Raw genomic sequence first — 17,062 nt, forward strand, 5'->3', positions numbered from 1 at the left:
TGAGACAACACGGCCAGCCAGAAAATATGACAGAAGAGAAAATGCTGTGTTACATGATGTACAGTTCTGAGGGAGCATTACAAATAGCAAAAGAAAATACCAATATGAATTTTATTTGTTGTAGTGCACATAACTTTGCCAGAGAGCTGCCATATGCCAAACAAAAAAATATATTTCACCCCAAAATAAAGTGTCAATTTTCTCACCATTGTCATTTCAAACATACGGTTTATAAATGTACCTTTTATTTTCATTATATGAAAAAACTGCATGGACATGCCACAAAATGTCTCCATCCATATATACATACAAATTTTTGCATTTTACTCATCGTTATTGCATTACACACGATAGCAGATGATGACAATTTTAATTTTGAGTGAACTGTCCCTTTAAATTCGGCATGCCAGCACGTTAACTTCTGATATTAATAAAATACTTCAAAAGTCATTCATTTTCTTTAATAAAATTAACAAGAAAGCAAGCCACTGACACACCAACACCACCAATAAAAATTCATTACATTAATTAAAATGAATTATTTTAATCTGCTGAAAGCTCTAATTTAAATAATTGACAACAATAAATGAGCAACACCTCATAAGAGATACTTGAGAGTGGACGGACTACTGCTGTCTTGAGAGACCCATTTAATCTGCAGTAAACTGAACAGAACTGTCAAGACCTTTACCTCCTACGCAACAAGAAGCCGTTGTGCAAAAACTGAAAATAGAATACTCTGAAGAAATCTGCACACAGTAAGCAGAGCAGAGTAGTAAAAATACCCAGAAAAAAATAAAGATTACAACTTTAAAAGTAAGCCTTATTTCATGTGGTTTGGACATTAATTAAAATGAATTATTTTAATCTGCTGAAAGCTCTAATTTAAATAATTTACAACAATAAATGAGCAACACCTCATAAGAGATACTTGAGAGTGGACGGACTACTGCTGTCTTGAGAGACCCATTTAATCTGCAGTAAACTGAAGAACAGAACTGTCAAGACCTTTACCTCCTACGCAACAAGAAGCCGTTGTGCAAAAACTGAAAATAGAATACTCTGAAGAAATCTGCACACAGTAAGCAGAGCAGAGTAGTAAAAATACCCAGAAAAAAATAAAGATTACAACTTTAAAAGTAAGCCTTATTTCATGTGGTTTGTATTACACTCAACAAACCAGCCAAAAAAAAAAAACCCGGCAATTATATGGAAAAATGTTACAGAGTATAGACAATACAGCATTAAACAAATGAGGATCACAGCTCTTAAATTATTCCTAATAGGATGATATGGACTGACATTAGACTGCGACTGAAGCTGACTGACATGAGGACAGGCTTTAACATTTGCAAAAATCATTGATTTTGCCGTGATCTTGATTCAGTGTAGCGTGGTGAGCACACAGTGCTGCATATATTTAGCACCGCAAAAGAAATCACAGCGCATGATGAGACGGCCTTTGAAATAAGAATACAGGAAGCCCTAATTTCCCAGCAGGAGACCAGAGACAAGCTTTCAATATATCACTGTTGGTACAACTTTGAAGCTACTAAAATTGGTCAGCATCAAAACACTAACAACAGTAATACATGGGAAAGATGAATGCGAGGTAATTTGCAGGGTGCCGAGAGAGATGTCGGTCTGTGTGGCAAAAGCTGAGATGAGATTGAACCAGTGGCGAGGCTTGCATGCTCCCTCATCACTACCTCTCATTAGGACAGATGTTGGAAATGGCAGAAGCCTCTAGGTTCATGCTGTTATACTTAATAGATGTGGAAGGATAACCAAACACAGCACATTACCATTCTGTTTCAGACTTGCCTGCTAAAAAGCAAGTTGTACTTTATACTACGGATATCAAAATCTAGTATTGATATGCGTTTTACAATTTTATAAATTCTCAAAAATGTAAATAGATAGGACAAAAAATTATTTAAATTGTGTAGAATTGTTTAAACAAATTGATTAGAATGGTTCAAATGTACATAGACAAGAGAAACAATTTGATTAGAATTAAGTGAAATATAAAAATAGATTCAAATGAAGCAAAAATGTAAAGAGATATGACAATAAAAAGTGAATTGTAAAATAACATTTATCAGAGCTGTATTTACTTGAAGCAATGTTTACTTAAGAAATATTTGAAAGCTGTTCATTTACTATGTTATTAATATTTAACTTTAATAATTAAAAGTAGTGTTTTTTCATAATTGCAGTTTAAGCAATTATGTAAAAGCAGTGCAGTTTCATAATTGCTACTGAACATTGCTGTAGCCTTGAAATTAGTACCTTGAGAAAATCACTTGTATTCGTATCGACTACTGAAATACTGCTGTCGTGACAACCTTATTCTACACAATAGTTTCATGTGCTTGGTTTCTGCAAGGGAACACAGGAAGGGAAAAACACAACAACTAAAATCAATATAATTTTATGAATGATGTGTCCTGTATAATCTAAAATCCCCAGAGAGGTGAAGTGTGTGGAAAACAGCAAGCAATAAATTGAGGGCCCAAGGCCATCTGTTACAGCATCCAGGGCTCAGAGCGTGATGGCCAGACTGGCCACTGAGGCAAACATATAATTACGAAATTAAAAGTGGTTCACTTGTAATGGAGAGCGGGTGAAAGTGCGTCAAGCCATTGCCATCCATGCAGAAGTTGCTCGTATCTGGTAGTAGAGTGGAGCGGAAGATATCATTTTGAATGGAGATATCTTGGCTACTTAAGGCTCAGTGAGCATTATCATGCTCCAGTCTGAATATCACAGCACTATGCAAGACAACTGTGGTGAAGCACCTGTAGTGTAAGTATGGACAATATGCTGCAGCGGACCTGGTGGACCTCCCTCACCAGCATATGGTGTTTTCACTTACAGACAACACAAGGGTCATGTGTCTATTCTCAATAAAAGCAAAAAAATAAATAAAAATAAATAATCCAACCTGCTTGACTGATTGTGCAGCATGAAGCGACTGTAAAATGAAAACGCAGCATTGAGGACAGTGTTATCAACACAAACATCCCACACTTTCACGAGGTGAACAAAGTTCATTAAATCTTTTGTTCATTGTAAACATTTAAGTTGGGTAACTGCAACAAAAAGCAATAAATATCAGTGAAAGATGCCTAATATTATGTTAGTGAGGTAACATGGTTAAAAAATAAATAAAAATAAAATAAAGTGTAACACCATATATATATATATATATATATATATATATATATATATTAATATATGTATGATCGATAGATAGATAGATAGATAGATAGATAGATAGATAGATAGATAGATAGATAGATAGATAGATAGATAGATAGACAGACACATATTTTAACACTTAATATTTTGTTACTTGGTACATATAAATAAAATGCTAAAATAATTTCCATCAGAAAAATATGCATTTACTATTGATTTTTTTTTTTTTAGAGAGAGAGAGAGAGAGAGAGAGGAGGGGAGATGTTATTTTTACTATAATCAACATATGGCTTAATGCATGTAAAGGTATAATAAAAGGGGCTTTGTGAAAAATAAATGTGGAGAATAATTTTAGTATTGGGTGTTCTAAAATATGAAGTTATAGTGCGCAGCTTCAAATGAACCTAACTGGTACCCTTAACCACAACATCTGAAGTATTTACTGATCTAAAACATAATACAAACCAAACCGTGAAAAATCTGAACCGATACACCCCCAGTTATTACAGAACATCGAGTATAACCACAACACACTGTTTGGCACAGAGATGTGTGGACAGAAGACCAAGGAAGTGCTTCTCTGTTTGAGCGCAGAATACATAATTCAACCATATGGGGGTTTGACGGGGGTCCAGCTGAAATCTGCTCAGCGTTATAGGACAGGGGTGTTTTGTGGAGGAAGGCTCTGTCTCTAAACAGCGCTGGCTGTCGCTGTAAGTCAAATCACTTTTCAAGGTTAAGACTAGAGTATCAGGTGGATGAAATTGGCTATGAAATTAAAGGGACAGAGCTCTAAATAACACACTTCCAAGGTATTTCTCTTCATTGTATAGCAGGGAGGAATAAAACCAGGTAAACAGACAATAGACAAACATCTCTCAGTGGATCTACAGAAGAAGGTATCCTCTGCTTACATCAAACAAACAAAGGATTTGAGCTTTGCAACCGGACATGCTCTATTCTTCCTGCAGTGTCTCTCTATATCTGATGAAGTAGTGAGTGCACCAAGGGTTGCATTCAGAGGCAAAGAAAGCAACAAAAGGCAGCAGAGTGGCATCTCCGCGATTCAGGCAGAAGCCGCTATTGACACTAGCTTAGACTGAGCTTTATACACCCATAAAGTCTGGGAGAGCAAAACAGCCAACTAAAGCAGATGGACCTAGAAAGAGCATTTTTTCATTAAGTCCAAAAGAGCTAAAGATTATACCAGACATAATGCACACGCCAGCTCTTTGTGTTGGAATAAGCATCATCGTGGTGATTGTAAAATTCTTATGCATCATGAACCAAAATCTATTAAACCCGAAATCCAATGCCAATCTATTCTCTGAGTGGGTTGAATCCATTGAGATTAATTCGAGAGGGTGCAGATCAGATACATCTAAATACTGTAATCCCTTTACTAATGACGGCATCTCACACAGAAACGCTCTCTGAAATGACGAAGGTGACGAGCATCAGACTTCGATAAAAGCCAATCTCAGGTACATCCTCAGTGAGCCTTTACCTCCACTCACCTGTTTTAAGATGAACAGAGACCTTGTTAAACAAGTTCAGGGATGAATTTCAATCTAGGCTGTTTTAAAGAGAGAAAAAAAACAAGAATGCTTAGCGCAATGTGAAATGGCCAACATTCTGATCAAAAGGACAATGTTTTATAAATGTTGCAAAATAAATGGCAGACATTTTTATGCATGCAGATCTGCACTGCATTAAAATGTTCAGGAGTCGAACGGCACTCTGCTGGTCCACTGTCTGGACATCAATTGCAATCTATTCAAGGAAACTAGAAACAAGTAAAATCTCAAATCAGATTTGTTCATACACACTGATAAATGTGTAAATGCAACACATTCTAATACAACCATGTATGTAACTGCAGTTAGACATTTTAGGATTGTGTTTGTGTTATTTTTTTAAGCATTACACTGATGCATAATACATAAAAAAAATAAAGACAAATCCTATGTTAAGTTGTATTCAAATCTGGAGACATTTATACGCTATAAAGTATTAAAAGTATCTATGAAATTAGAGGATTGGTACCTGACATACAAAAATTAATCCATCCTGCAATTTCTTTAAAATGATTTAATAAAATGTCTTGGCTTGTAATCACAAGTGACAGTGATTTGTTAATCCCGACCAGCACTGAGAAAAAACAACTGGCAAATCATCACAGCGTCCTTCAGAGTGCTTATATATGCTGCATTGGCAATCTAAAATGATTACTGCCACATTCAAAATGAAAAGCAAATAGCTTAAATAAGAGAATAATTATGTAATAATGCACCAATCTTTGTTAAACACTTTTCAGTAGCAATGTTGGGAGTAACGCATTACAAACGTAATAATATTACAGTAGTATATTACTTTTTGCTGTAACGCAGTAACATAACGCATTACTAATAACATTTGGGTAATATTATTACTCGTTACAATCTCAGTAATGCAAGCTACAACAACATATTTTAACTCAAAATTAAGTGCTGAATTTACCAACACCGCAAAACAGCACCAGAGAAAAAAATTCCGTGGGTAAAATAGTTTGTCTATTTCCTGTTGCTGGAATTAGATGGTTGAGATGACTGCAGAGAAGGATTCTACATTTTGGGAGATGGACACACTCCTGTTATTTTCAGTTCATCGGAGAAAATGATAAGAATGCACAGTCAGGTGCAATATGTGCGACACCAAACTCTCAACATGGAGAAATAGCACGAGTAAAACCTGGAAAAACCTGGACTGGTGCAACTAACACTAAGCTATCGGAGAGAGCTGCGGGGTCGTAGAAGAGGAAAAAAAGCAGACAAGCAACAAAAATTAAGTTTAACTAAACATAACAAAAACTGTTTTTATTAAATCATAGTCTATGTATAAAATGAATGAATATGCTAAATATTTGACTTAAATAGTCTAATTAAAAGATTAACAAAACGAAAGGAAAAGACAGAGATATGCTGCTGAGTTTGGTTCATAGGCTATTTGTGTGGCGCGGCGCTCTACTAAAGTCCACGGAAAGGAAACCGAGATGACAGAAATAAAAGTAATAAAAGTAAACGCATTGCAGTTTCGAATGATCTGTATGACCAAAAATGACGGAGTATTTTTGTTGTTGTTTGTTTCTGCGGTTCGATCGCGCCGGCGCCTCACGCGCACACACATACAGCATTGCAAACGTTGTAGCCTGTTCATTATCAGAATAAAATACAGTCAAGCAAACATATAGATACACTGGTTAATTTAAATATTGCATACTGCGTAGTACAATCCGTGCCGTTCAGCCTGAGCTCGGGCCAAACACACATTTGCTCGTGTCGAGGATGTTTTTTAAGTGAGTTAAGTAAGCCTGGTTTACATAATAAATAATAGTTTAGTATTCAAATACATTGCAAATATGGACACCAGGTGGAGGGTGAACCAACTCCAGGGTATGGCTAAAAGCAGCCAAATGTATTACACATCATAAACCCGTCTTTTTAGGCAAGAACCAGGGTGTCATGTAGACTAATAAAACCTGTTTAATGGAACTGAATTTGTATTTAACGGGATTACAATTTAATAAAAACATTAGAAATTGATATTTATAACGTTTTCTTTTCCACGGCTATTCAAACAGCGAATAAATTATATAGGCTATAGAAAGTGACATTATCACTAACTTTGATCTATCCCGAGTTTAAGCGGTCTCAAAAAAATAAAAATACCGTTAAACACTGAAGCGGTATACACTGTGAAATTAATCTCTTACTTACAATGGGCCTCATTCATGAAACATTCATAAATAGGAGTAAATTCTGAGTAATTTGCACGTAAAACGGACCTTTCTGAAAACTCTCCCCCGGATTCACAAACGCTTCGTAAACGTCCGATTTGATAGTTAAACATGGCTATGTTAATGAATTCCAATAATTCGTAAATAGGGCGCTCGTGCACACTCATTCACAATTACCGTAATCCCTGCCTATAATTACAGCTACGCAAATTGCGTGTCCAGGAACGCAGTGGAATATTCTGGTATACTTTCTCAGGTTTGGCTCCAGTATATTGCATAAATGCAAAAAAGACTAATAGGCCATATGCCTAACAACAAATATTAAATAAAGTGTGTCCACCAAAGTGTTTTTAGCCTGCTGAAAAATGTCAGGCACTCTTCTTAAAACGACCAGCTGGTGGCGCAGCATTTTTCCAGCTGTCGATTTGGTTGCTATGATGTGGAATATCCACGACAGTACATTTTGAAGAATATTACTAAATATAAAAATGCAGTAACCAGCCATGTTAACTTCTCTATTGTTGTTAAGTTGTTGTACAAGTAGGATGATTGGTCGGTGTAGTATTTGTCCCGCCTCTTATCCACTGATTGGACGGCTGGGTAAAAAGTGAGTGACAAGCGCGGCGTTTTACCCAAAGCTAAACAGTTTATCAACTCTCAGCTACAACCCCCCCTCAAAAAAAACAGACGCAAACAAACTTCTACAATGAATTTTGATGCACTGCCATCATAATGGTGTCATCAGTTTGCCAAAAAGAACATAGAACGCTTTACGCACCATTTACGCATGGCAGGGAGCAGGTGTACATTTCTTTGGTACCAACTAACATTTTGAAAATACGAACACTTTCATGAATCCGAAAATTTATGGCAGAACAGCTTTACGAATGATTTACACAAACATTTATTCTGCTCGTGTTTCATGAATGAGGCCCATTGTACGTACATCTGCGCTTTGTTGTTTGTTTATGATGAGAGAATTCGCAAGAGTCCGGAATTCAGTCAGAGAACGCGCATGCACTCAACAAAACTGATGAGTTTCAGCGATGACTCAACTGAACGCCTCTGATTGGACATTGCATTCCTAAGCTCAACAGAATTGTGTGTGAATGGTTTAAAAGCGCAACACTTTAAAAACACCTAAAATGAAATACGGTGCAATATGATCGGATCTTAATTTAATGCCACAATCGACACAGTCTATTCATTTTCACTTTGTTAGCAACAGATGTAATATATTTTATTTGTTTGTACAGGGGCATTTTTGTCCAATTTAGTGCCATTTTTGCCCCAAGTCCCCATGGCCAGGGCTTATAGCCTTCCCCAGCCTTACACACGCTCCGCCTATGATGGACACATTTAATTGGATTAATGCCGAATGAGAGAGGTAGGCTGCGCGAGAACGCCATTTGCTTTCGGTTTTGCATTGAATTAGCCTAATTCGTTTTGGCTTGTTTAGCAACTTATATTTTTCATTCTTGTTTTCTTCTGAAACCGTTCAAAATAGCCTATAGGCTATGTATTGTGTTTATTGTTTGTACTAGGGATGTCAACGATTAATTGATGATCGATTAATTGTCGATAAGAGATGCAATCGATTAAAGCTATTGATGGTCGATTAAGTCGTTTAATTTTGGGCTGCGTGCGGCTCATGCGCAAAACACGTGCGAGCGGCTGTGAGTGACGGTGACGGTATATAAATGCATCATCATTCACTCATAATTACAAATTAAGCTTTTAATGTGATTTAAACTTTAAACGTACATTAAAATAGAAACAACACAAAACTCCATAAACAAGTTTTTTTATGTTTCAGCTGTTCGATCGCGCCGGCACCTCTCGCGCACACACCCCACATATTCTAGCAATTCCAACTTACATCGCAGTCTTTTTTTTGTCAAAATAAAATACTGTCAAGTGTCAACCAAACATATAAAAAGGTTACACTGGTCAGTTTAAATAGACCGTAATATACCGGTTCACTCTGCTGTTATGCCAAGGACGTTTTTGCTCATGTGAAGAGGATGATCTTTTCCATCTATATGCGAATGGGTGTAAAGTACAAGCCTAGTTTACATTATAAATAATAGTTTAACATTCAAATACATTGCGAATATGGAAACATTTGGATTTGTGCTGAATGAGACATGAGTAATAACCTCCAAATGCATTTAGCCAAACCCGCACTCTCTCCGTCTCGTATGCACGCAAGCATCCACTGTCACGATCTAATGCACTGTATGCATTATCCAGCATGCCGGATTTTTAAAAACAAATAGGCCTACCGGAATGCAACAATTTAAAATCTGACATTTTCCGGAAGAGGATCCAGCAGGATCAAATTAAGTGCTGGTCATAATACTCACATAATAATGTTTCATGTGAGCAACAGTGTGTTTTGCTGCAGCAGCGCCGATGGAAGCAGTTCACTGACTGCGCAGCACAGCCACACGCGCCAGTTACGTTTGGGATCATTTTATTTTAAATGCCACAATATCAGTTGAAAACATTGCAATAGTGTTTTACAATACAACAACGAGCACCACGAAACCATTTAAAGAGGCGCGTTCAGCGGTCTCCGTGTCGGGACAGGAAACAGTCAACAAAGTAAAATTATCCCAAACGAGCTCTCTTCATTTTATCAAATGATCACAATCACATCTATTGATTTTACAATCCTGCTACTAGGCATTTTATTCAGACTAAAACCCCTTTAAATCGGGTGAGAAAGCAGGGTTTTTTTGGAGTAACTTTTGCACATCCTGTCATGCCGGGCTGCATAGACGCATTTTGCAGCATTAAGGTTAACGATTAATCGATTAATTGATTGTTAATTTAAACGACGATCGATCATGGAAATGATCGAAAATTGACATCCCTAGTTTGTACATTATAACATTTCGCTTTATTTACCGGTGTTATTTATGAATGTAATAATGCGGTTTGTGCTTATCTGTGTTTAACCTAAACTACAACGTAACATTAATGTAGACCTTTATACCGGTATCTAAATATGATTTGATAATTTTATGATATGTATACCTACCACATTACCCTCCACTGGATGTAGAATGAGCAGCAATAAACTACATTTTGGCATTTTATAATACTTCAGTGGATATTTAGGTTAAAGTAACTCAAAAGTAGTGTAACGCATTACAATTCAGAAAACACAGAGTGAAGTGTAGGCTAGTACTCTTGCTGCAAGTAAATCGCAGTAGAAACTTGAGGGTTTGCTTTAATCTTGGAACCCAATACAAGCAATATTTCTCTGAACCTAAAACTCTCTGATAAGTGAAATGTTGAGCCCTGAATTTCATGTGCAACAACGACAGCAAAAACTAGTCTAATTAAATGGCAGTTCCACATAAATTACTTGAGTGATGTACTTGATTAAATATAAAGCAATTAAATAAAAATTCAGAGTGATGCTCCTTAGCTTCAGCTTTAAACCCAATGATGATGAAATATATTAAACTTATTTTCAACTGCAAATAAGCTCATTGAATGCAAGGTGAAGTGAACAATGCTGCATTTCTCACAATGAAGCCTGGTAGATACCATATTTAATTAAATATGCAAATGAAGGCAATGTCTCAATAGCTGACTTGAATCAATTTATATTTTGGTTGGAACAATAATTTCCAGGACAAAAGTGGTGTTAGTGTCATAAATGAAAATGAAACAAAAACTAAATAAAATTTTCTTGTTGACTGAAATATATATACTAATACAACTGGGAAAAACTGAATTCAAACACATTTTCAAGATTGCAAAACTGACCACAGAACAAAGTAATTTTTAGGTATTAGTTTTTGATACATGCTATACTATAAACCCTTTACATTAAACATGAAAATGCCATTAGACTAGATAAACTAAGCCTAAAATGAACTGAAAGTAGAAAACACTGGAGAAGAAAAACTAACAATGAGTGAAAACTAACAAAAACTAAAACCGAAATACAACTATATTAAGAATTTTAAATTACAGTATAATAACCCTGGACAGAAGTTGACTGAGACTAGGGTCATTAACTCTGCCGAGAGATGTTTATTAAATTAATTCAGTTAAATATGGGATCTACCTTGACTCCATTTTGGAAGTTTGTCAGATGGAGAAAATTAACAGTTCTATGGAGTTTTCACCAACAGTGGTCAAATGTTTATGGTGCAGTGAATGTGCTTACCTTACGACCGTCGCTGGCATGGCAGTTGACATTTAATGGCGTGAGCAGGGCCATGAGCTTCTCTTCATTTCCGCTCCTGAAGCAAAGCAGCAGTTTTTTAAAGAACAAGAGGGAACAGCAAAAAAAAAAAAGAACAAGCTAACACAGTGAATTTCATAGAAAAGATGAGGAGTGAAGGGTAAAAGGAGAGATGGCTGAATGAAAGCCATAGTCAAAAGAGGAGGAGCACATAAGATGAGCAGCATCTATCAGAGGTTTGCTTCAAGGAACAAAGTAACCGACACTGTAACTTCAATATACATTTATCACATGCCTAGGAGTAGCACTTGCAGATACCCTATATAAAGTTTTCACTGTAACTGGACTGAGCCGTGGCCTGGAGAGGTTTGGCTCATCAGCACTTGCCAGTGATTCCTTTATGTCTCGCCAGCAGCCCGAGCGTGACCAAGTATGACAGTGTTAGATATACCAGGCCTGCAACAGCTACGGCCAAAACCTTGTGCCATCTTGGGCCAAAGATGGGCCTGATGCCACGTTAATCAAAAAGTGAACAATGGCAAAGAGACATATCAGCTGCCAAACAATGTAGTGGAACATCAAGTTTTCCATCTTTGGAAACTGTCAGGTTCTTGCAAGTATGCAGAAACAGACTTGTGTCTACTTTTTCCTGCCATAGAGGAATTTTCCCTCTTTTCCTGCAAAAACAGTTTGTTCCTCTCCAGTTGCTCTGGTCTCCACTTGCCAGTAACTACAGTTAACTGGCTTCAGTGAACAACACAAGATCCTTCATTTAACTGCACACTCTGCCGCCGACATGGCAAAATAGGACTGGTTGGGAGACTACAACTGGGAAGAGAGGCTGAGAAAAGGGAGGGTGTCATCAATCTTCTTGATGGGTTTGAAGATGCATCCTGGTTTTCGGGAGATTACCACTAAGAGGAGAGCAGGCCATAAGTCAAACCTGACTTTCTAGCGAATTGTTTGTGTGTCTATCGGCTTCATCCATCTTCCATTCCGCAAGTCTCTACAAACAATTCTCAATTCATAGGGTTACTCGTGCTGTCTTCAGGAGAGGGGGACCGAGATCAACTTAATTCCACAACAGTGAAGCCCCTGTGATCGTATGTGTTCCTAATGATCTTTCTTCCTAACAGTGGAGAGAATTACAAGGCCTTTGTAGTTCCTTTCTCTCTTGATCATTAAAACAACAAGAGTCCTGATTTGTATCCATGCTGCGGGCTGTGCCTGAAGGCAGGAGTATAAAAAGGAGGGCAAAACCAATGGAGCGGTAGACCAGAGTACGAAAAGGAACATCTTTTCTCTATGACAAAGGCAGTGACTGCTGGGATTGCAGGCTCATCAGATGTTTCCAGAGGCAGGGTTGTTTCTCCATGGCAATGTGTCCCATGGTGACAATCAGGTGTTTGGTGAAATTGGACAACAAGTAGGACGTGAAGTTCTGCGTCTCCTTCGCATCCTCTTCCTCTGGTTTCACCTGCAGCACTTGGAAAACCGAATTCACCACATGGAATATAGTTTTCTGCCCATGGCATGCTGCTATATGGAAACTTTCAGGCTGTCCTCTGTGCAGATAACAGGCTCCTGCAGGCCATCACATGCACGTATGAAAACACATCTATTGAGTCAGACATCACCAGCCCTGATAGCACCTTCTCCGACACATGCCTTAATTCACATCCATGTGCACAGAAAAAAGAAAAACAGTGACTATGGAAACAGTACAAGGGAGGGAGGAAGAGAACGGAATCATGGGAGAGTGGGAAATGAGTGGAGGAAAGGTTGAGAAGGCATGTACTCACCTCGCAGCTTCCAGGAGTTCGTCCTTCTTGTATTCGCCTAAGTGATTACAAAAAATCATGGTGTCAGAGGCAGACAGGATGAAGGATGTACAGCAGCAGCAAGAAGCCAGAGTAACTAAGGAGCAGCGGACTGCCGGCAGCCCCACACAGACATGCTCAAATACACGCACACACAGGCATCAGTGCACCAACACTGCCTCGCTTTTCTCTCGTTCTCTGCCTGTCCCTCTCTTCTGGTGGTTCTGGTCTTCTTCTCTTCTCTCGCCAGATGAAACAGTGACGTTGAGCAGATTGTGGACGCGGCATCGGCAGTGTCTTGGATACGACGGACGAACTGACGCATATCCCTGTTCACTCCACAAATTAAATGGCTCTCTTTCTCAGGCAGACACACACACACACATATATACAAACACACACACACACACACCCCTCCCCTTTATACAGTGAGCCTGATACTTCCCCCTCCACTGTCTATTTTATGTTTGTACAGGAGGAGCCGTTGCCGTGATAACGTAAGGGAAAGGGGGGGAAATATGTAATAAACAAATGCCGCCCGCTCCGCGCTTTCTCCCACCCCCCTTATTCACAATACCCGGCCACTCAGCCAATCAGAGAGACACAACTAATTCAGCTGTGATTCCTCCCCACCCCCACATGTGCTCTCACTCTACCGAGGCTTGTGGAGACAAGAGAAGTGAGGAATATGGGAGGGGGATGCAAAAAGACAGGGCGAATGAGGGAGTGAGCGGAAAAAGCAGCAGAAAGGCAAGTGAAAATGTTGTGGAGAGGTGGATATCATGACATATGGGCTGCATGCAGGGGGTGTTTAAACAACAAAATGGCTAAAACAAAATGCTGCAAGCAGGGCTTGTTTGCCGTTTTGTGGCAGTTGCAAACAAAAGGCTATGAATCACGAGTGAGGAAGGATGGTAACAAAGCAGAAAACAGCGTGTCTGGAAGACTCATTACATCCCTGTGCTCGTCAGGCCAGCGGGTGCATGTTTTCACTGAGAGGGGCGGCCAACCTCAGAGACAACCCCCCCTACTGAGAGATCCAAATGGAGCGCAGTGCAAAAACACACACAGGGTCTAAAATTGTGTTTTTGCCAACAGTAGGCCATAAATATTCTTACTAGCCATGAAATTGTATTTTGCATAATTTTTATAAACAATATATATTTTTGTGCCCATGACAATGGGATTATTTAGCGTGCTTGCATATTATTCCTAAATTGATTTGCTTGCATTTTGACTATGGATCCTGTTCACACGTTTTTAAATGTATGGATCATATACTGTCTCTCTGTAAAACAAACAAACAAACAATAAATGATACATTATAATTATATTCCTCATATATTTGTTTTTGTATATTACACACAGGTATCACAACATGATTAATTTTTAAAATTAAAAAGGGTATGAACACAAAGCCTTGTCAAATGTTTTCTTTAGTAGACTCTATGCCTTTTGTTTGAACCACAGATTACACGTAATAAGGTTAAATTCAATTACATTAGTTAATACCAAATATTATGAATTACCAAGCAACAAAACTTTTACAGTATTTTTAATGATGCTAAATGTTAATTTCCACATACACCAATACATTTTAAGTTGTATATTTTTTTATTAATGTATAATGAAGAAACATGCATTAACAATAACCAACAACTTATTTTTAAAAAATACCATTAAACTAGATTGATAAATGTTTTTTATTGTTAGCTCACAATACCTAATGCATTGACTAATGTTAGCTAACAAAACAAAACATTTTTGTAAAGTGTTAAGTTGTGCAAACCACTTAAATCAGAGAGGAGCACATTATTATTTTAATAGCTTGACTTACCATGCAATATTGCATTTCCTAATAAAATTATTGATCATCAGTGAGAAACTGTTTTATTTAATCAAGAAAGTAAAATTTTTAATGCATTTGGTTTTTGGCATGTGTTAATTCTTAAATCTGCATGCACATATATAATGGGTTTTTCACCCCAGATAAACAGTTCTAAAGACATTTTGGTGTCTGACTTTTGATTGGCTCAAACCAATCGCAAACCAGGAGAGATAGACTAAACGACCCGAGTTATAGAGCGTGTTTAATGGATATAATAAATTTCACTGTGTTACAATCTAAAGTACGCCATGAGAAATGGAAACTGCGACGCCTGTCGACGGCAAAATGAACCAGGAGTGAAATCTTGTCACGTCCTGGTCTGGTCTGGTATTCTGAGAGTTTTTCTTGCTTAGTCAGTATTAAACCACTGAATGTCTCCAGGACAAATCACCTCCAGAACACTAAGTGACATTATTGACAGGAAGGAGAGCTAAGGAAAAAAGAGAGAGAGAAGAAAATACCACAGATGGTGAGGCAGAAAATATCACGACTTCAGAGACTATTAACGAGCTGCCTGCAAAGTTTAGCAATCTTTCATAACAGCATCAGAGAGACTATTAGTCTAGTCATGCTGTTGCCGTCAGATGCGCTCTTACATGAAGAGGATGCATGTTTACCCAAACACTAAAAAGAAAAATTTCACAAAAAAAGCATCCAGATTTATACATACGAGCAACGCACAACTCACCGGCATGACATTGGAGTTGTACTGACTTTCTTAGTAAGGTGTCCTGAATGGCTGCTAGGTAGCCGCTAATGTGTTCAAAGTTGTTGCTAGGACGCTGCTGGGCAGCTGCTAACAGCTCCATGCCTACCTCTATGATATCGCTAAAATATTCTGACTCCTATATATATATATGCCAGGCCCTTTTGCAATGAAAGACTGCTGTTTTCAAGACTACTCCCACTTGTGCATTTCTAGGGACATAATTTAAAATACATAGCAGGACATAATGAATATAGAAAATTGGCTGTGGTATCAAACACTCACTTTAGCCCCTGACTCTGCCGAATATGAGGGATTTCAATATTGAGGATATGCAGAGCTGAGAAAAGCAGCAATAATCCAGCAGTCTCATAACATCAGAGGAAGATGCACTTTGAACACTCATTTTGAGAGTGACTTGCTATTGTTATATTTGGGGTCCCAGAGACCCCAATGATATACAAGTATTTAATAATAAGAGTAATGTTTTAATGACCCTCATATTTTCCCTTCAGACTCCTTCAATATATTTCTCTGATCTAATCGAAAGCCAGTAGGCAAATATTATTGAAATGCTATGCCTTTCTTTGACCACAAAGTAGACATGCATTTTTTTCAGAAATGTGAGAGCTCAAAAAATACACTTGCGTTCAAAGTTTGGAGTCGGTAAGATTTTCTTTTCTTTTTCTTTTGAAAGTACTTCATTCTTTTATTCAGCAAGGATACATTAAATAGACCAAAAGGTCAGTTTTACATTGTTACAAAAAAAATATTTCAAGAAAATGCTGTTCTTTTTAACTTTCTATTCAAAGAATCCTGATCAATTATTAAAAAGGACAAATGTTTTCTAAATTGATAAGAAGAAATGTTTCTTAAGCATCAAATCAGCATATTAGAATGATTTCTGAGGGATCATGTGACACTGACGACTGGAGTAATGATGCTGAAAATTCAGCTTTGCCAAATGACATTTTAAAATATATTAAAATAAAAAAAAAGTAAAAATTTAATTCCAATAATATTTCACAATATTACTGTTTTTGCTGTATTTTTTTGATCAAATAAGAATAAAGGACTTCATTGAAAACTCACCGACCCTGAACTTTCAAAACACATTGCGTAAGTAACAGCATTTGATAAGGAGGATTATGAAGTTTAACATTTTGTTTATTATCAGTTTTCATATGATTACAAAAAGTAATGAAGTATCAAACTAATACTTAGTAATATAACTAATATATTTTTTTATAATATAAATGTATAATTTTCAGTTATACAAACTACACATTTAAAAAAAAAAAATTATTAAAAAAAAACTTTACAAAGCCTAAAAAGAAAACTTTCTTGAGTTTTCAATGAAAAACAGTATATGGTTCATGTAAAATTCATTGAAGGATTTATCTGGTTTTTATCTGTTGTTGTATCTCTACTAGTCTACCCCTTCAGGATGTGCACAAATGAT

General features: G+C 37.3%; 1 protein-coding gene across 4 annotated transcripts in view; it reads right to left on the bottom strand.

Annotated features, from left to right (window-relative positions):
- The window catches only part of LOC107591704 (tankyrase-1-like), a 113,902-nt gene that overhangs the window by 51,119 nt on the left and 45,721 nt on the right, over window positions 1-17,062 (bottom strand). For 3 of the 4 annotated variants that reach the window (XM_016280932.1, XM_016280931.1, XM_016280934.1), the window contains exons 4-5: window positions 12,989-13,025; window positions 11,169-11,244 (exon numbers count right to left, since the gene is read on the bottom strand). In XM_016280932.1, the coding sequence (XP_016136418.1) occupies window positions 11,169-11,244; window positions 12,989-13,025 (113 nt within the window). Of the gene's footprint in view, window positions 1-11,168; window positions 11,245-12,988; window positions 13,026-13,158; window positions 13,402-17,062 lie in introns of those variants that run through there. The other variant, XM_016280933.1, reaches the window with a different exon arrangement.

The sequence above is a fragment of the Sinocyclocheilus grahami genome, unplaced genomic scaffold (assembly GCF_001515645.1).
Source record: "Sinocyclocheilus grahami isolate Dianchi unplaced genomic scaffold, SAMN03320097.WGS_v1.1 scaffold145.1, whole genome shotgun sequence".
Taxonomy (NCBI): Eukaryota; Metazoa; Chordata; class Actinopteri; order Cypriniformes; family Cyprinidae; genus Sinocyclocheilus; species Sinocyclocheilus grahami.